This window comes from Salvia splendens, chromosome 18, assembly GCF_004379255.2.
Source record: "Salvia splendens isolate huo1 chromosome 18, SspV2, whole genome shotgun sequence".
Taxonomy (NCBI): domain Eukaryota; kingdom Viridiplantae; phylum Streptophyta; class Magnoliopsida; order Lamiales; family Lamiaceae; genus Salvia; species Salvia splendens.
The window spans coordinates 6753359-6774325 of record NC_056049.1 but is presented as its reverse complement, the minus strand read 5'-3'; the positions used below and the strand labels follow the sequence as shown (position 1 = coordinate 6774325).

The window sequence follows — 20967 nt, the reverse complement described above, 5'->3', positions numbered from 1 at the left end:
AAATAGTCCATATTCGGTAATTTTTTCTCATTTTTTTACTTTATTATTAATGAGTCTACTATCTACTATATAATTTTAACTATTTTTTTATTACTTACTCTATCAATTGTGCATCAAATCTCGTGCTAATATCAAATGATTATTTCTACACTGTAAGGGCTCGTTTGATAGCTATGTCATGTTTTGACTAGACATGATACCATTATGATAGTTATCATAGTTTCGATTAGTTAATTTACATATATTGGGTGTTTGGTAGATTAAGATAATTGTGAGTTATCTTATTATAGTGTTTGGTATAATAAATCACAAGCAAGGATTAAAATTATGGGGGCCTAAGAGTATTTCATAATTATTGGGGAGTTCTAATTTTGAGTTGAGAGTCTAGAAAAAGGATGGGATGAGAGCCACATGTAATAATAATGACATATGGAAGTCTCAAAAGACCCACCCCTCCATCTCTCTCCTTTTTCTCTCTCTACACATTTTATTCTCCTCTCTCTTCACTCACTCCCATACTTATTCCTTGAAAATAAGCATAAACAAGCAACAGATTATTCCATCCCTTTCCTTCACAACAAGCCCAATTCTCACTTCTCCCCTCTCTCCCTCTAACTATATTCCAATCCCTAATTTCTCCATCTTAATCCACTCCGATTTCCTCAGCCACTGAAACTAAATCCACAAATCAACCCATAAAACAAATCAATTTTGCCAGAAAATCATCAATTGAAGAAGGGGAAATGTCATCTCTGCAGAAATTCAAGCTCCTGGCGTGCGCCGTCGCCGCCAGTCCTGCCAGGAGTCCGTCGGCGAGTCCGGTGATCCACCTCCGCCGGAGAAGAACACTCCGAATGCTGCTCAGCCGAGCGACGGGAGGAGGCGGAGGCGGAGGGAGACGGCTGCCTCCGCGATGCTGCGACGCTTCCGCCGATCGGAGGGGGAGCAGCGAGAAGAGAAGCGCTCCGGAGAAGGGTAAAGAGTCGTTGGTGAGCAACAAGCTGAAGGATTTGTTTGTTTCGTCGCCTCCGCCGGCGGTTTCGGAAAATGTGCGAGAAATGCTGCTGCCCTCCGGCGGCGAATTGAGGAGAGGAGATGGACGGTCGCTCCGGCCGCTGTCGGCGACTTTCCGGCAACGATTGTTGTTGAGGAGAGCTTGGCGGCCGGTGCTCGGCGGGATTCCGGAGTGAAGCCGGCGGCGGCCTGTGTTAATTCAGTGGCGATGTTTAATTCTGTTGTAACTGTATTTGGAAATCGTAACCCCTTGTTTATTTTGTTTATCGTTTTATAATCTAATCTTAATAATTTATTTACCACCGAATGCTAATTCTATGAATAGCTTTCCTTTACGAATGGGCAATTTAGATAGCTTGCATATTACTCATTTTAGTCACGGTATCCTCAACTCCTTGATTTATCCAGGAACACTATTGTTTAGGACTTTACGTCATTATTACTATTTACATACACCATCCCTTCTACTAAGAGCATCTACTAAGAGCATCCACTGCGCTGTCCCCACCGTTCTTTAACTGTTCCTTAAACTACTATTTGCGGGTCTCACTGTACTTTTTAACTTCATTCCTTAACTAAGGAACGGAACCTGCAACTCTCCATTCCTTATCCGTTTCTTAACCGTTCCTTAAATTACTATTCATTCAATTTCATTTTTTATTTTTATTTCCAACCCAATTCAATTAAAACAAACACACTTTATTAAAAAACACACAACATAAAAAAATTACAACTTAAAATTCTAAAAAATAAAAAACACACAATTAAAATCCTAAAAAATTAAACGTTGCATAATTTAAAATACAAATTTAAAGAAAATAAAAAAACTACTCTGCCAGCGAATCATCCCCCAAAGGCGGTCGAGGTGGAGGGGGAGTCGGAAGGCCAAGTTGTGCTGCCATATGCACAATTCCGTTCCACGAGGCCGCGTATTGGGAGGCCGAGAAGCGGGAAGTGTCCGCCATTGTGGCGGTCATGTACACCGCCATAAGGGTGTTCGAGCCTCCCCCCCGAGCCTGCCTGGCTCGATTCGCCTTGGCCCTTCCTCGCTCTAGCCGCCTTCGTCCCTTGCGGCCGACGGCGCGCACGGCTGGATCCCCCGTCATCGCCGGCCCTACCCGCAAACTCCTGCGGTGCGCCCTCTTGTCCGCCGCTGCCCTCACCGGTGTCACCAGACGAGTATTGGCCACTCGTCGTGTGCTTCATGCGCTTCGAGGTTGAGCCCGAGCTGGAGCGGACACCGCCGGCCCACCGGTCCTCGTCCTTGACAGCCTGCCAAACATCAACAAATCTGAATTGTTTGCCGGTGTCCTGGTTGTAGACGCACAAAGCCGCTTCGGTCGAGTAGATGCCGCAGAATTTTTTACCTGTTTGTCGACTCGGCCAAAGTGAGAGCGGAGCATTGTATATGTGCGCTTCCGGGAGCCTTTCGACTTAATCTGGTGGTAGATCTCGGTGACCTTTTCCCATAAGCGCTTGTGGGCTTGTTGATTCCCGACGATGGGATCGTACGAGACGGTGATCCAGACGTTGTACACCACCATCGTTTCGTTGTTGCTGTACGGATGCCGGCCTAGATCCTCCTCTTCTTCTTCCTCCTCCTCGCCCGCCTCCGACTCCGCCCTGGAGCTTCCACCGCCTCGGCCTCCTCCCCCTCCTCCTTCTCGCCCGCCTCGGCCTCCTCCCAGTGTGGGTTCAACGGGGAAATCCTCCCGAATCTGGGATAATCCCTGCGAATACCGCGGGGCGGAGGGTCGAGCGTATGCATCCACGTCGAAAGTGGGTGGTTGGTGGCGTCGCCGAACCCGCCGTGCCCGGCGTCGACGAACCGGAACCACCAAGTGTGTTGTACATGGTATCCCAATCGGTAAACGTGTTGAGATGCCACCCGCCGGAGCCGCCACCGCCGGAGTTGCCGTTGCCTGACATTTTTTGATGAGATGTTAGATAAAAATTGGAGAGGAAATGAAGTTGATTTTAGGAAGAATAGATGTGTAGTTGTATATGAAATGAGGATGAATTAGAAGTATTTATAGAGTTAAAAAAAAATGGATATAAAACGGTAATATTACCGTTTACACATTTTTAATTTTTTTTATAAATTTGAATTTAAAAAAAAAGATTTATTGCGTCATAAATGACGACGTCCACTCGCTGGCCGGCGAGTGGGCGTCACGCACGAAGCAGGGGCGCGCCACGTCGCCGAAGCGTGTGGCGACGCAGGCCGTGCCGCGTCTCGCGACGACAGCACACGGCACGGCCAGGGCACGGAACGCATGTCCTCAACGCGTCGCGCGCCCGTTTCGTTCCTCCGGCACGAAACGCGGAACGCGGGCGGCGCGCGTTGTGGATGCTCTAAGTGAGTTGTTTCTATTAAGCTACATTAATTTAGATACGTATAATTTAGATAGTGTTGTATTTAGTGATTTAAATTGTAAACAGTAAAAAAAAATAAAGTAAGAATAAGAGATGATAAAGTGGGATAGAAAAGTGAGTTAATTATTGCTAAAAATGAAACGTTTTCCTTAAATTGAGATATCTCAAAAACAATACTTACGTCTTACTTAAGCAGGGACGAAGGGAGTATACGTTTTGAGAATAGAAGATTTTGCATAATTTGTTCAGTCATAAAAATATTAACATGGTGGCTAATCCTAAACTAGTACTAGTATTTACGTACTTCCTCCGTCACATAAAAATATGGACTTTTTGCATTGTGGTTCGTCACATAAAAATAGCCACTTTTATTTTTGGTAACTCGTTTCTCTCTAATATGATGAACCTCATTCTCTACTAAAATGTTTGATTCATATTTTTTCGGTGATCAAATATTAATATGTCAATTGAAATTATAAGCCAATTATTTATACTTGGATAAAACAAAGCTCACTAGCGGGCTTGTGAATGGGCATCACGGTTGTTTCTCATTGGTTGACAAGGCAGTCTGGGGGGACAGCCCCCACTGTATCTTGTCCTAAGAACAAATGGGGGACGGGATGTGTCGCAAGCTTGCAAGTTGCAACATATCCCGATCCCGTCTCATTCCCCGGAACTGAGACATAACATCCGTGTTGCAGATGCTGTTACTATCCATGATTTGATATAAAAAAATAAGACACTGAGTGGGCGTTCGGTTGGTGCAACTGAATCATGTATAAAATTAATCCTATGTTCGGTTAGGAAGATTGAATGACTATATAATCCATGATATTATCTGGGATGGATAATCTCCCGAGTGCCTGTTCGGTTGGCGACACTAAATAATCCTAAGATATAGTATGCGATAGGTTAGGATGGGCCTTATCTAGGATAAAACTAATATTGGATTAAGGATTGTTGTTTGGTTTACTAGATTAAATCTTAGATAACTTTAGATCGACACGAATTCTAATTACTAATGGATTATTTTTATAAAAATAATAAGGATCAAAAGCATTTTAATAGAAACTTGACATGATTAAAATATAAAATTTTGACCAGATTTGTCACTGCCGAATTCAGCAAAAAAACAAAAAATCAACTAATGTTGGCAAAAAAAGTACCAGTCAAAATCCAATCTATTTTCGTAAAATAAATGATGATGGAAAATGCCAGAAGACAGGAAACTGTAAGGAAGAGTGAAGGGGAGGGAGGAAGGCCAGAAGTTGCGAGGGTTGGCGGCGGCACGGATGAGGTTTCTCGACGGCGGGGGCGGAGCAGAAGTTACGATGTTTCTCGACGGCGGGGGCGGCGAAGATGATAAGAGGTTTCTCCACGGCGACGGTGGCGGATTTGCAGAAGAGTGGCGGCGTCAAAGGGAGAAAAAGAGAGTTTCACTAGTGCAAGATTAAAATAATTACAGGAGATGTGGTGAGATGAATAGTCTGCCCTAAATAATGAAAATGGTATTAAAGAGGCGGGCCTCGCTGCGAGCTTCTTATTAGTCATGGGTCGTGATTTTAGTTTGTTTTCCCAACCGAACACACTATTAACAATCTATTGAGATTTAATCTGGGCCAGTCAGCCCAACCGAACGGGCACCGATTATATTAAATGAGTCAGGGACGGATTAATAATTGGTTGCATTTTTGCCCACATCCTCTCCTTCATTATCAACCACACACAGATCCAGATCTCACCCGCAGCAAACACTGTTACTCTATCGATGCGGAGGTTTGGCGGTTTTCGTCGGCGGAGACACTGAGGTGATGGAATGGCTGAGGTCGTTGTTTGATCTCCAACCAAATCAGGGAAGGGGGAAACGTGATTGGGCTGAGCGAGGTTCTCCAATCAAATCAGGCCGTGCGAAGACATGATGGAGTTGTTTTTGGGCTGGGGTTTTGCAAAGTAGTATATGGTGATGAAGGATTTGGGGATGGGATAGGAGGTGCCGGAGTGATGATGGTGCTGCCCAAATTGGAAGATGCCACCGTCACAAAGGAAAACCAAATAGCTGTAAATTCGTTGAGAGACGGCCTAAAAATAGGGGATTTTGCGGTGGAGGCGGCGGTGCTTGGCCTCCTGCTTCAAGCAATTTCCGTTTAATTTTGAAAAAGGGATATGAAGGGTGTATTGGTAAATATGTATTTAAGAATATCATAAATTAAATATATTTTTAATTATATAAATATTGTCAGGCCAACCAAACACCTTTTCTTAATCTCATATTCAATCTTGACCTATTTCATACTCAATCTAAATCTCAAGATTATTTGAGATTATTTTGTCTTGCAAATCAAACATGACGTGAGTGTTGATATATAGTACAAGAAAAATTAAGAGTAAACAAAACACGGAGTATTAAAAGTGGAGTACATATGGGTAATTGTCTAATTGACAAACTAATTAATCCGATTACATTTATTCCATAATTAGTCTATCTATCCTAAACTTATAAAGTAAATGATGCCAAAATATCTGTAAATATTCACATAGCTCCATTTACTATATACATTCCTCTAATCCTTGTTATCAAAATCATGTGGCTCTACATAGACAGGCAGACATAAACATCAAAGGAAACAAGCATATGTATAATGTAGGAACACAAAACATTAGGGTGAGTGAACTCACGCACTAGAATTGGGCGTTGAGCCGCTAGCCGCAACCGAGTCCGGCGATGGCGGCGCAACGCTGCTCTTGAGCGGCCCAGTCTCATCATCCACCAAAATATCAACAATTTCTACCTTGTGAGCATTGAAGTCTTCATTCTTGATGCTTTTCAAAGCTTCCACAACTTCTTCCATGGATGGTCTCATATCCTTCACCTGCTGCAGGCATCGGAAAGCTAACTCCGCCACTAATGTAGCCATCCGTCTCACGGTAGTGTTCGTCTCAAAGCCAATACTTGAATCAACCAGCTCATGCAATGTATGGTTTTGGATCTTGTTGACGGCCATATTAGCCAAGTTGATGTCATGGCGGTGCCTGTTGGTGTCCACGGCCTGCAGGGATGATATGAGCTCGATCAAGACCACTCCAAAGCTGTACACGTCACTCTTTTCTGTTAGCTGGTAGCACTGGTAGTACTCCGGATCAACATAGCCCGGAGTCCCCTGTGGAGCAGTCGAGACATGAGTAGCATCGAGTGGGAACAATCTAGACAACCCAAAATCAGCCACTTTGACATGGAAATCGTTGTCTAGAAGTATGTTGTTGGTTTTGACATCACGATGTATGATTTCAGATTTATGGAGATAAGCAAGCGCTTCAGCAGTTTCAATGGCGATATTCAGCCGAACAGGCCAAGATAGCAAGCCAGATGCAGCACGTTTTCCATGGAGGTGATCAGCGACTGTTCCATTCGGTATGTACTCGTAAACAAGCAACAACTCTCGACTTCGCTTGGATGTGCACCCAAACAGAGCCACAAGGTTTGGATGTCTCACTTGAGTTAGGATCTCAAGCTCATTCATGAACTGCTCAACGCGCTTGAAATTGTTCTCGTACAACCGTTTCACCGCAACAACACGACCATCAGCGAGCACCCCTGCATCGGAATCAAATATGTGAGCAGAGAGCTCTTCAATTTGATCAAGAATTAGCTATAAATCGTCTTCTTACCATAATATACAGTCCCAAAGCCACCATCACCGAGTTCTTTAGATGGATCAAAGTTATTGGTAGCTTCTTCAAGTTCCGGGTAAGTGAATACCTGCACCCCAAAATATGTGCTGTCCCTACCAAAATCAGATTTTGAGGACGGATACGAAGGGATGCTTTTAACGAATTTAGTTGAAGGAGGCGTGGACAGATCCTTGCTCGAAGGAGGCGTCAAGGCATCCTTGCTCGCGGTTTGAATAGATCCAGTAGCTAGGCGCTGAAGGCGCTGTTTTCTCTTCTGCCTATAGTAGAAAATCAGCCATCCCAAGCCAACACCAGCAAGAACTGCACCTCCTATGAAAAGGCCTGGATGAGGACAGAAAGATGAAGACTTTAGAAAATCAACCTAATTTGTTTGCAGCAAATAGTATGTCAAGTTTAGATAAATTACATACCAATATTCCTCCCCGTATCTGAGTTACTACCATTCCCTGGTATTGTAGCCATGAAATTACAAAGTGTCAGTTGCAGGATGAGATAGGAAGCAGGTGGCATATCATAGTAATAAAGTGTTCAAACATACATCCCATCCACTTCCCACAAGAAAAGGAATATAATTGCTGCATATGCAAAGAAAGCGACAATAAATATAGAAAAACTAAAGCCAACCAACGGTTCCTATTATTATAACTATATCATTGACCTCTTTGCTGTTGATAGACTGACAGCGTAGAAATTCACATAAAAATTTAAAATAGAAGCACGTTCGAATGCCAAAAGATGCTAACTAAGAACAGAGATCTAGATAAGGAATAAATCCATAATCGAACTAATAAATGAATTCAAACGAGAAATTTCCATCCAATCAAAATTCAAAAAACTATGGCTAACGGAAATCCCCAAATACCTTGAGGACTCGGACTAGCAACAGGAGGTAGTGTTAAAGCAATATGGCAAGGCCTATCGCCGCAAGCACAAACGAGTTGACTCAATACTGAATCATACCCGCATTGCCCACCCAATTTGTAGCACTGAGAGCACGATCTCTCTTCAGGAACACTATAATTCACACTAAAACCCTGCTTCAGCGCCTCCCCGAGGCTCAGCTGCGAATTCGCAATCGATCGGCGATCTCACTCAAAACCAGCAGGCTGATCCTCGCACTGCAATGTATGAATTTCAACATTGGATCGCGCGGCACAGGCCTGACCACGTAATACGCGTCGCTGAAATTGAAACTGCTAGAGCTGCAATTGAAGAGATTGTGCGGCAGCGCCTGGTCGTGGAGGTGGCCGTGGAGTTGCAGCCGTAGAACAGAGTGAGATCCTGGTTTTGCGAAGCGTTGGAGGAGAGGAGAGTTGATTTGAGGGTGGAATTGCGAAATCGGGAAGGGCAGGTGGTGTGGTAGAGATCGGCGCGGGAGAGGACGAGGCGCTTCTGCTCCTGATCGAGGAGGAGGACGCGGTAGTTGATCTTGTTGTGAGTTAACACGGTGACATTGTTGCTCCGGCAGGAGAGGGCGAGGTCGGGGACGCCGCAGTAGGAGGGGCGGGCGCCGCCGATGAAGGGGTAGGAGATGTTTTGGATAGCGCCGCATGAGAAGGTGCGGTCGCAGTTGGAGAAGGTGGTGATGGTTTGGGAATACGCCGCGGTGAGGAGGGCGGCGGCGGCGGCGGCGGCGGCCAGGAGAGAGAAGAGGGCGAGCGGCATCGGTGGCGGAAGGGAAGGAGGGAGTGAAGAGGTGAGTTGGCATGTTTAGGTTGATTTTTGAACGGTATTTTTCACTCTGGCGTGGTTAATTCAAAAGATGAATTTATTAAGTTTCTAATTTAGTTCAGTTTTTGAATAACTAAATTTTCATTTATGAATGAGTTGTTCATTCACTCAAACGATTGTTATAATCAGATCAACTTAACCATAAATGATTTTCTTATCAGAAGAAAAGTACAAATGCATTTCGAATTGCTTAATTATAATTTGAAGAAACTCATAAACTCAATAAATATTCACTGCATCTGATTGCAGATAGTTAATCGCGAGAAAATAATGATTGGTTTAAACTTGAAACTATTCTTCTAGAAATGAGATGGACAAAACTAAAAAGGAAGAAAATAAATCAAGAGACAGAAGATTAAGTGGAGGATTAGGTTTCGAAACGATTGTTACATAGAGAGTGAAACGGCAGAAAGGCATTTTTCCTATTCAATGAAACTATATTTTGACTATTTATGAAAAATATGTAGTCAAGTCATACAATACGAATTTTTAAAAATATAATAAAAAATAAATTTAAAAAGTTATAGATATATAAGTTATTCTTTTATATATTAGTTTTATAGTAAAAAATGAGTTAGTGAATAAAAGTGAAAGGTGATAAATTTTTAAAAATAAATAAAAACAGTAATGGAGAAAACTACATATTCAATGCCAATTTTATTAGTTGTGGTATGAAGTGGGGACAGACAGTGCATAAGATTAATAGTAATATAAACACATGACTGGCCAAACCCTCTATTGACTTTTATAGCACACAAACATTGAAATATCGTACCATTTCGGAAAGAGTATTAATTCTTTGCCGAAAATTGGCCCCCCAAAACTTGACCTTTTAAACTACTCCACCTTCTACCTATCTATTGAGTTCATTATTTTCATCCGTAATTCATACTGCTAACCTTTTTTAAAGTCCATTCGTCAATATTTACTGCATTTATTTTAAATACTTTTGATAATATACGTTAAATACTTATTTTTACTTACATTTTATTATTACAAAATTAATAAATAAAAGTAGGTCTCACATTTTATTAACTTTTTCAATTTACTTTTTATTCAGAGATGATGATGTAGAGGAAATCCAGAGATTGAAGGAAAATCTATTCAAAGAATCCGAAATGAAAGAATTAGGGGCACTAAAATACTTCTTGGGGATAGAAGTGTTGAGATCCAAACACGGAATCTTCCTAAGGCAGAAAAAGTACGTCCTAGACCTGTTGGCAGAAACTGATCTTCTAGAATGCAAGCCCGCAGACACTCCAACGATTCCCAACCATGGTTTAAAGATAGAGGAAGGAGCGGAACTCGCAGACAAAGAAAGATACCAACGGCTTGTCGGAAAACTCATCTATCTCTCACATACTAGACCCGACATCGCATACGCCATAGGCATTGTAAGTCAGTTCATGCACCAACCTCAAGCTAATCACATGGATGCAGCATTGAGAATCGTGCGATACTTGAAAGGTACTGTGGGATATGGAGTTTTCTTAGCAAGGAAAGATGATTTGGAGATTGATGGATACACCGATACCGACTGGGCAAGCAACCCTGTGGATAGAAAATCTACAGGAGGCTACTTTACTTTCATTGGGGGAAATTTGGTCACTTGGAGGAGCAAGAAACAAAAAGTTGTAGCTCTATCCAGTGCCGAGGCTGAGTTCCGAGGGATGAAAAGTGGACTCATGGAAATTCTATGGCTAAGAAGGTTACTCACAGAAATCGGCTTCCCACTTACTCGGAAGAGTCAGTTATTCTGCGACAATAAGGCCGTCATCAGCATCTCAGAAAACCTGGTACAACACGACAGAACCAAGCATGTAGAAGTTGATCGGCATTTTATCAAAGAAAAACTAGGAGGCAATGTTGAATTCCCGTTTGTCCGGTCGGAAGAACAACTGGCAGACATACTAACCAAAGCTGTTCATCCAAAGCTGGTCGGAAGAACAACCGGCAGACAATGTAATTTGTATTACATTGTCCTAAAATAGGTGATTTGATACCTAAATTACATTGTACTTCTTCCCTACTTAAAGAGAGAGAACGAGGGATTTTATACACAAGCAATAAGAAAAACAATCTCTTCTTCCAATTCCAATAGCTTCCAATGCATAATTCTTTCAATTCTCTCGATTATCATCGTTAAGAATATAAAAACTACTCACAGAAGAATCGATTCAAAGAGGTTTTTAATGAAAGGAATAACAAAAAAATCAGGGTAGATGCAGTGATGCGGTAGGGAGATGAATGAATTGTTACCGATTGAGCAAGTTGATGGAACTGAGGTATTATTAGCACAGTGGCAAACAAACGAGCTCGATCCATCAGAGCCGCAAGCTCCACCGGAATCTAAGCACCTCTGGCAGTTCTGGTTATCCGCTGACCACTGGATGGAGAATCCACCTTGAATAGATGTTCTCAATAGTTGGGCCGATGAATCGGGTGATAGATTTGATCCCAAGCTCGTGGCTGCAGATTGAGTTACCCAAACAGTAACTTCAAGGCCGGTGCATGTGAAAGTTCTTATCAGTTCAGGTGTTGCGAAGAAGAGAGCCGCTCTGCCACTGCAGTCAAACAGATTGGGCAGTCGGGCTTGTGACGGAAGAAGAGTGCAGCCATAGAGCAGAGTGATATTCTGATCATTAGAGGGCTCATCCAAACTAAAAAGGGTGGTATCTAAAGTTGTGTTAAGGGGTTGCTGAGTCTGACCACAAGGGTCGTTCCATAGGTCGTCTCGCGCCACCCTGAGAGTGCGCGTCAGGTTGTTGATTTCAAGGACGCGGTAGAGTAGTGATGAGGTGTTTATGAGTGGAATATTGTCTCTGCAGATTATCTCATATCCCTCAGCGCCGCACGACACAGGCCGGTTTACGCCGTAGAATGGATAGGGTATATCCACTAAATATCCACATCGGAATGGCTGCCTGCAGGTTTCGAACTGACTCACGACGCAGCTTGGGATTCCGAAGATCACGAGGAGGAGGATTAGGGGGAGAAATCCTCCATTCATTTTTGGAGATGGGTGAAGAATATGAGTTTGTTTGATCAACTTGTCTTGAACGTTACATATGTGTATGGAATTGACTAAGTTTGCCAATAGGAGTCGGTTTTCGCCAATAAATGGAAGCTTCTGCGTGGGCGGCGGACTTAAAGGCGTTTTTATTTAATGGGAATACAGCAGTATTGAATACCGTAACATCATATCTAGAAGGGATCAACTAATATATTACTCCATATCTAAGTGGAAGAGTTTGTCAAGATTTGCCAACCTATATGATTTGTCAAATCTTCAACCCTGTTAAAAAACTTCAAACTCATGACTAGGTGCTATATTTTATGTCTGAATGAATCACATTAAAAAGTTTAAATTACTTCACGGTTTCAGAGATAGATGCAATATCAGAACTAACACGTGCTAAAGAGCACTTAAATATATGAGAAACAAAACACCCCAAAGAGCCAGAAGTTATAATTGGCATCGCACTATGAAGTCTGAAAGGTAAACTGATATTGTGGAAAGAAAACCAGCCAATCACTTCGATCGAACTGATAGAAATCATTGGAGTTCGATCCTAAAATCCTAAAACCAAATGGCACATGAGACTTATATAGTGGTTTCAATTCTCTATTCGCCCCAACGTGAGATATTGTTATGTTTCCATTGCCAATACGAACTTCAATCGTGGCACACATCCCGAGATCTAAGTTGAAGGATAAGTTATCAGGCTAAGGACTGGTTTCGAGGGCTTATAATATAATCGGGTTGACCCAAATCATTGGGATCGAGTCAACAAGCTTAATTGACTCAACTTCATGGATTCTTGGGTTTTTTCTCTAGACATGAAGGAACTAAATGGTAACTTCACATCCATGGTGTATCAGCATTTTGTTGTTCATGCCAATGAACAAATTATCAAAAATAAGGAAGAAAGTTTGGTGGAATGTGTTGTGACAGAATAGAACAATTGTGTAATCGAGACAAGAACAGAAACGTAAAGAGACATAGAATTTACGTGGTTCGCCAATTGGCTACATCCACGGGCAGGAACAGGGAACGGAAAACAGATTGTTTTCAGATTGTGGCTACAGATTTCAGATCACAGAATTATGTGCTCTACTTCCATATAAATAGACACACATGGGATCCTATCCTAATTAGGAAACATAATTCTAACCCAATTAAGAAACAGATTCAAGGCATACTAACATAGGCATGGACATGTGAGGATGAGCCTAAAAGCAAGATATTCAGGTGAGGAATTGGATAGCATTCAATCTCATACCTCGTAACATTGTACATGTATCTGCAACGTAAGGCGCGTCAGGGCAAAAGCAACTTGTCTGATTAGTTCCAACGTCGTACCCACACCGGCCCTTCGACTCCGTACAATCACTGCAAGACTTGCCGTCAATCTTCCACCTCACCTCAAAGCCCTGCTGCACAACTTGGTTCAGAGTAGTCCTCGTGGCGTTCTCCGCTCCACCGCCTCCCTCTACGCCCAAAAGCACAGGAACTATCACGCTAGCATTGCATTTCCCCGGCCCTTGAGTCCCGGGAAACACGTACACACCACTGTACCCGGAGCGCCCACAGGGCGTGAGGCTCAAGCCCGGGAAGTTGGACGCGGGGCATCCGTACAGGAAGGTGAAGTTCGCGTAGGAACCCGCGTAGTCGAAGAGGGAGTAGTCGAGAGTAGTGTTGACCATCTCCTGGGGGCAGGGCCCTTCCATCAGATCCTCTCTAACGATCCTCATGGTCTGTGTGGATTGGTCGATTCTCAGCACCCGATACGTCATGCTCATTATGTCGATGGTCGTGGCGTTGCTTCGACCGTCGCAGGTGAGGGCTAGATTTGGGTGGCCGCAGTAGATGGGGTCGGTTTGTCGACGGAAAGGGTATCCGATTCCGCTGATCGTGTCGCCGCAGCTGAATGTGTTGCCGCAGGTCTTATAAAACTCTGCTGAGGAGCTGGATGCGTCTAATGATTGAAGGAGGATCAAGAATTTTATGGTGAACACAACATGAAGGAAGGAGAGCCATGAAAATGTTCGGGAATTCATGAAAGGAGTCATGGTTTTTGGGGGGTGATTAAAAGTAATACTAAGAAAACAACTGAATTTATTGGCTAAAACAGAGCACATATTTCTTTGGAAGTTGAAGTAGGTACTTACTTCAAAGACTACTGTGAAATGCTTATAGTTGAGAAAGCAACTATTCTAGTGCTAAATTAAGAAAAGAACTTGTTAACCAATAATTGATTATGTAAGAGTAAGGGCATTTTCCATAGATACTACTATTAGGCCACGACAGGAGATATACTTCTAATTACATAGGTGGTTTGTTGAGCGATTTCTACCTAGGCTAATTATAGATCATGTACTACAGTATATATTTAGTTTTTCAGATGATATATTTATTTTTACATGGTCAGTAGTACTGTAGTAGACTAGAGTAGTATAGATTTGTTCCTTGCATGCTTAATTTTTGTAGTGAAATATGAGAAAATATGAGCTAAAATAGAAATACTGAACTATCGCTTAGATGATCTAATCATTCAATTATCATGGTACACGTGGTGGATGTACCTTGGATAAAATTTTCAAATAATAAATTATCTAAATTGGAATTGAAGAGCCTCAATGTTTGGTTGGTAGTTAACTGAGTAAAGTTTGGTTACCTAGCTAGAGATACGAGTCAACTAGTTGATCATGAATGACTGATTACTAATATGAAAAGTTAGACTTCCATTATCGAATAGGTTTAATTGGGTGTAATGGGCTTTTCACACAATGACAATTGAACGTATTAGTCGAATAGGTTCATTATTTTCAACATCATCGTCATTTTGTATCGTGTATTCTAAAAACCAACTCGAATTTGTCCTATGAATCGATTTAGTTTCAAATCGGTGCATTGTTTGGTCCAATTTGAACTTAAAATTATATGAACTACCGAGCCCTTCTAGAAAACCGACCAGCTCATTGTGAACTGGTTGGCAGTTGAATCGGCTTTAGAATTTTTTTAATTATTCCTTTTTTTGAATTATTTCCTTCTCTTTAACATGTCTCTTTTTCTCACAAGAGATTTCATAATTTGAGATTAAATTAGATAACATTTCAGTTTTTGGGATTAAATTCGCACATTCTCACACATATGTCCCTCAATCTCTCTCCCTTTCATGACTCGCTCATCGCCTATCTTTTTTCCACACATGTCTCTCACTCTCTCAAGTTTAGTGTTTTGGAACTCAAAGTCAATATTGTGTATTAAATATATCAACAAGATGACATAACAATGTCAACATAATTTCATATTGACATTGTACGGACATTATATTGATATATTACATAAGTTATATTGACATAGAACTATTCTTTGAAACATATGACCATTTACGAAAATTTATCAAATTTTGACATTGAAACATATGCACGTAAGATCTCGTTGTAATCCTTATAAAATTATCTTTAATTTGATATATGTTGTATGAAAAAATAATTTAAATCGAGATAGTTATATGCATTCAAAGTTTTGAGACATTTTTTAAAAGTTAGTTATAACTAACTTGTTAATTGACATTAACACCCTTAATTGATATTTTCTATACATTGCGGTGATTTTCGGTTTTCTAGATAAAATTGTACCAAGATACAATCTAGAATAGAGTTATGAGATTATTTTAGTCATATGGGAGTTAGCTATGACTAATTATCTCATGATTATCCATCTAGGATTGAGTTGTGGTATTGAATCTCATAAACCAAACACAATACATATTTCATCCTGAGATACAATCTTGCAAACTGAACACCTCATGTATTGTACTCGTGATTGAATGATCTTGATCTTTGATTTAAAAATCTAATGTCTATCATTTAGTTATAGTTAGCAATTTAAAGTTAAGTTGGCAATATAACACACATTATCTACTAATATTTACTTAATGCTAAATTTAATTAGTTTTTGTGTATACTACTTAAATTTAGCATCCACTTATATGCATTGTCATCTAAATTTTTATTATAGTTTATTATTATATAATAATATGCAACATTTGGGAATCGGTACGAGTTTTTTTATTGTTGTTTTGTGAGTTAATGAAAAGATAGTAAAGAAGAGAGATGTAAAAGTAGAGATAGAGATGTTTTCATTTTATGAAACATTTCACTTTTAATAGAACAATCCGAAAATGAAAACGTTTCATTTTTAATAGGACAGAGGGAGTACAAAAATTGAATATTTTTATACTAATACATATGAAATATATATACAACTATGATTATAAATAACTCTTAATATGTTTTTGTATGATAAAAAATACTTCTTTCGCCCCTTAAATTTTGTCACATTTTGACCGAACACGGGTTTTAGGAAATGTAATGAAATTGGAAAGTGAGTTAAAAAATGAATGAAATGTGGGTCCTACTTTTAAATGTTAGTTTTATAATGAAATATGAGTAAGAATGATTTAGTAAAATGTGAGATTCACTACAAAAGTTATCAAAAGTGAAATGTGACAAATTTTGTGGGACGAACAGAAATGGAAATGTGTGATAAATTTTCAGGGACGAAGGGAAGGGACTAATTAGACTTTATTAATTTTTTCTTAAATTTTATTAATTTTTGTATTATACTCTCTCCGTCCCACAAAGTTTGTCCCAATTTGACCCGGCACGAGTTTTAAGAAATTGATCGACTTTGTATTAAATGGAGTTGTATAGTGGAATAAGAGTCCCACATTGAGGAGATTGAATGGTGTATTTAATGTCTATTTTTGAAAAGATTCCAATTGAGATAAACTTTGTGCAATGTTTTAAAAATCGGACCGGCAAGCGAACCGGCGACGTTACTGGTTCACAGTTCAACCGGTCCAACCGGTCGAACCACCGGTCTAACCGTTTTACTGTTGCAAATATATATAAAAATATATTAAATTTAGTAAATGATTTACAATTAATAATATATCACAAAACATTAAACCTTATAGATAATTAGTGATGTATAAATATAAATAATATTAAAATTTAGTAAATATATTCAGATATATATATTTAATATTAGTTAGTCTAGATAAAAAAAATTAATATTTCATGTATTAAAATAGATAATGTTTATATTAAAATAATATATAATTAAATACGAATTAAGTACTTATTAATTAGTTTAGATAAGATTATTCATTAATGTCAATAGCTAGGGTATATAAATTAAGTATGTAATATAAAAAATTTATTTATAGTAAATAATGAATCTTATATGGTATTAATAATAATATAGGTGGTAAGTAGAGCATCATTAAAATAGAAAGGATGATAATTATATATATTATAATTAACAATTATATTAAAGAATAATAAAATTAAAATGAATTATTAGTTTTTGTAGATAAAATTAATGGTTAATGTATAAAAATATTTAAAGTTCAAATTGTTCAATGAGCCCATGTGGTGGAGTGGTAGAGGTCTTCTTAACTAGAAGAGAGGTCATGAGTTCAACTTCTATCAACAACAAATTTTAAAAAATTTTGAAAAAAAAATAGAAAACCGATTTCCAGTTCACGGTCCAACCGGTCTGACCGGCCGGTTCCACCGGTTCACGGCTGTTCAATGCAGTGGCGGTTTAAAGGGGTGAACCGAACCGGACTACCTACCGGGTCAACATATATGGACATTTCCATTTATGAAAGTTGACCTTAACTTATTATTCATATACATCAATTTATTTACAATTATTACTGTATAATAACACTATTTAACTATTATTATCCTCATCTATCTTATTTTACCGATTGCACTAATTTGTTATATATTTATGAGACGGATGGAGTATTTACTCGCACTCGTATGATTAGCAGTTCGTTAAATATGATTAGCAAAACCAGTAATATTCTAAACCTTCACATTGATCAGCATAATTCAGATGAACATAATGCTTGCGTACCTGATACAGACGGCTCAACCGTCACCGCCCTAGGCCACTGCTGTCCACCATCAGCCACACCCGGTGCACGAGGACCATCAGCCTCATCCCCCGCACCACCACCACCGCACGTTCCGTTCTCCGCCGCAGACCGATTCGAGCAAAAGCACACAAACTCAGTCCCCGTCTCATCATACCCGCACCTCCCACCCGACCTCTCGCAGCCACCGCACCCTGCGCTCTCCACATACCTCACCTCGAATCCCTCCCCGATCAGCGCCGCCACGTCCTTAAAATTGATCAGCGACGAATAGCTCACCGGAACCACGACGCTGGCGTGGCACATCCCCGACAGCTGCGTGCCGAACTCCACGAAGCCGCGCCTCTCCTTTGTCCCCTTCACGGCGCACTCGAACGGGTAGGGCACCGGGAAGTCCACGGGCGGGCAGCCGTACAGGAACGTCAGATTCACGTAGCTCGAGGCGTAGGCGAAGAGCTGCGGGTCGAAGGTGGTGTTGGCGAGCTGCGGCGGGCACTGGCTCCGCAGGAGGTCGTCTCTCGCGATTTTGAGGGTTTTTTCGCCCTGATTTATGTCCAGGACGCGGTAATTGACGCTGTTGATCTGGATCGTGGCGGCGGCTGCGCGGACGCGGCGATCGCAGTCGAGTTTGAGGGGGGAGTGGCCGCATTCCGCCGCGCGATCGCCGCCCCAGAATGGGAAGCCGATTCCGGTGAGGTTGCCGCAGTTGAAGAGAGCTCCGCATCTGTTGTATGAATTGTTTGAAATGCATGAAATTGGGGGGATTGATAATGATAGGAGAAGCCAAATTAGTGAAGAGAAGAGTTGGCGCTCCATTTTAGTAGCAACGGACTTGCACTCATTTTTCTTATACACCAAAATTTGTAAGACCACTCAATTCAACTTCCATATTTATTAGTAGGGAGACTACTCCAGCCAATTTATCAACATACTTTGGATTCCTATATTATTTATCTGAATATATTTATATGAAAAGGCTAATAGTATTTCCTATATTATTGTACTATAAGAGTAAATATGTACTGATAATATATTCAATCTAAATTATACAGTAATTAATACTCCTTTCGTTCCGGAAGAGTATGCGCTATTTTCTTTTTCATCCGTCCTAAAAAAGTGTGAATATTCCGATTTTGGAAACTCTCTTCTCTCTAATAAGGTGAGATTCATTCTCCATTAACAATACTTAAAAAACTTTTATCTATCTATCTCTCTCTTACTTTATCAAAGTTCGTACTCTTTGAAGACGAATTGAGTAGTATTTATGAACTAATTTTAAGTAAAATACCTTAAAAGGTATACTTTTTCAATATATTTAACATCTTGTAGCATTAAAAGTATTTCGGTTATGAGTTGGGAGACACTAGAGGGAAAGAGCCCACTTGTTGAATTATTAAAGTTGTTAATTAATGGATCATTTATTACGCAAAGAATGGCAGGTGACAAGTGCTACCAATTAGCTCCTAACTAATTACTAGCTCTGCTTTGCTTTCATTCATTATTATAAAGTTAATAGGCCATTTAATGAAGCAAATTTCTGATTGTTACTGTCGTAAACTAGAGTAAAGATATATTGACAAAAATTATATATACAAAAATTTCTTAAATTTTAAACTAATTTTTATTTAAATTGGTTTTCTTATTAACAATTATTCCACTTCTTTATTTAAGTACCCTTTTGTTATTTTGGTAAAGTTAAATCATTATTAAATTATGTGGACTATACATATAAATGTGAAAATATAGGAGATCACTACAACAAAAAAACGGTGCCATTTATTTAGGAAATCCCATAAATTGAGATAATTAAATTTTGATAGCCGGAAAAACGGTGCCATTTATTTAGGAAATCCCATGAATTGAGATAATTAAATTTTGATAGCCGGTTGTTTGTTATGCATGTCTTAAAATATAAATGTAGTATTTAGAATTTTAAACTTATTTTAGCAAGTACCATTACATCAAAAAAATAAGACTATTTTAGAACTTTTAAATTGCTTGAATCCACAAAAAACTTATGCAATATCCATGACTAAAAGTGGGTCAGTGTCAAGTTTTGAGAGAGAGAGTGTTCGTCGATATTTTAATTACACTCTCCGTCTCCATTAATTGTCCACTTTTGCCCTTTTCATCTGTTTCAGTATTAATTTTTCACTTTCACTTTTTATCATATATGGTAAGTTGACCCCAAATTCTATCAACGCATCACACTCACATTTTATTATAAAAATAGTATAAAAAAATGGAATCTCTATTCCATTAACTTTTTCAACTCATTTTTCTTTACATTTTTTAAAATCCGTACCGGAATCAAAGTGGACAATTACTAGGGGCCGGAGGGGTATTTAAAATAAAAATACCAGTAATAATTATTAATTTCAAATTGAATAAAAATACTAGTTTTCATTATTAGTTTAAAATTGATTTGTTGGATCAAAATGATGTCGTTTTAGGCCATTTATAACACTGGGTCAGTGTCAAGTTAGAAAATTGACACGATATATTAGTAACTAGGGGTGTGTTATATTGCTAACTCACTCTTCAATTGCTAACTATAATTAAATACTTTATTCGTCCCTGAAAATTTGTCACATTTCATTTTATGCATTTGTTTTAGAAAAAATGATAATAAATAGTTAAAGTGGTGAAATGGTAAAGTAAGAGAGAGAATAATGTAAAAAAGAGTCTTCTCTATATTATTCTATCTTTTACTCTACTTTGTTTTCACTTTAACTATTTATTATTATTTTTCTAAAATGAGTGCAGAAAATTATATGTGACAAATTTTCAGGGATAGAGGGAGTAATAGGCATTGGATTTTTAAATCTAAGTGCAAAGATTATTCAACTCCGAATATCAATACATTGGACTAAAAATGTCAATTACGGTATTTATGTCAATTAACACAAAATTTGTTATAACTAACTTTTAAAAAATATCTCAAAACTTAAGATGCATATAACTATCTTGATTTAAATTATTTTTTTCACACAACATATACCAAATTAAAGATTTTTTTATATGGATTCTAACAAGATCCTATATGCATATGTTTTGATGTCAAAATTTGATACTCCATTATTTTCGTAAATTTTCATATATTTCGACAACAATTTAATGTCAATATAATTAACATAATATGTCAACTTAATATATGTAAAATGTCATTATGAAACTGTGTTGACGTATTCAAAAC

At 39.3% G+C, this 20967-nt stretch overlaps 1 protein-coding gene and 1 pseudogene across 1 annotated transcript; both read right to left on the bottom strand.

Annotated features, from left to right (window-relative positions):
• Nucleotides 1–5791: 5791 nt before the first annotated feature.
• LOC121776433 lies at nucleotides 5792–8760 on the bottom strand (annotated as a pseudogene).
• Nucleotides 8761–10972: 2212 nt separating this feature from the next.
• Nucleotides 10973–11821, bottom strand: LOC121776654 (LEAF RUST 10 DISEASE-RESISTANCE LOCUS RECEPTOR-LIKE PROTEIN KINASE-like 1.2). Its single transcript, XM_042173839.1, has one exon. It carries the CDS (start codon nucleotides 11819–11821, stop codon nucleotides 10973–10975), a length of 849 nt encoding a protein of 282 aa, XP_042029773.1.
• Nucleotides 11822–20967: the final 9146 nt, after the last annotated feature.

Excerpts from the sequence above, each read along its gene's own strand:
- LOC121776654 (XM_042173839.1), bottom strand. The coding sequence starts at position 11,821 with ATGAATGGAGGATTTCTCCCCCTAATCCTCCTCCTCGTGATCTTCGGA.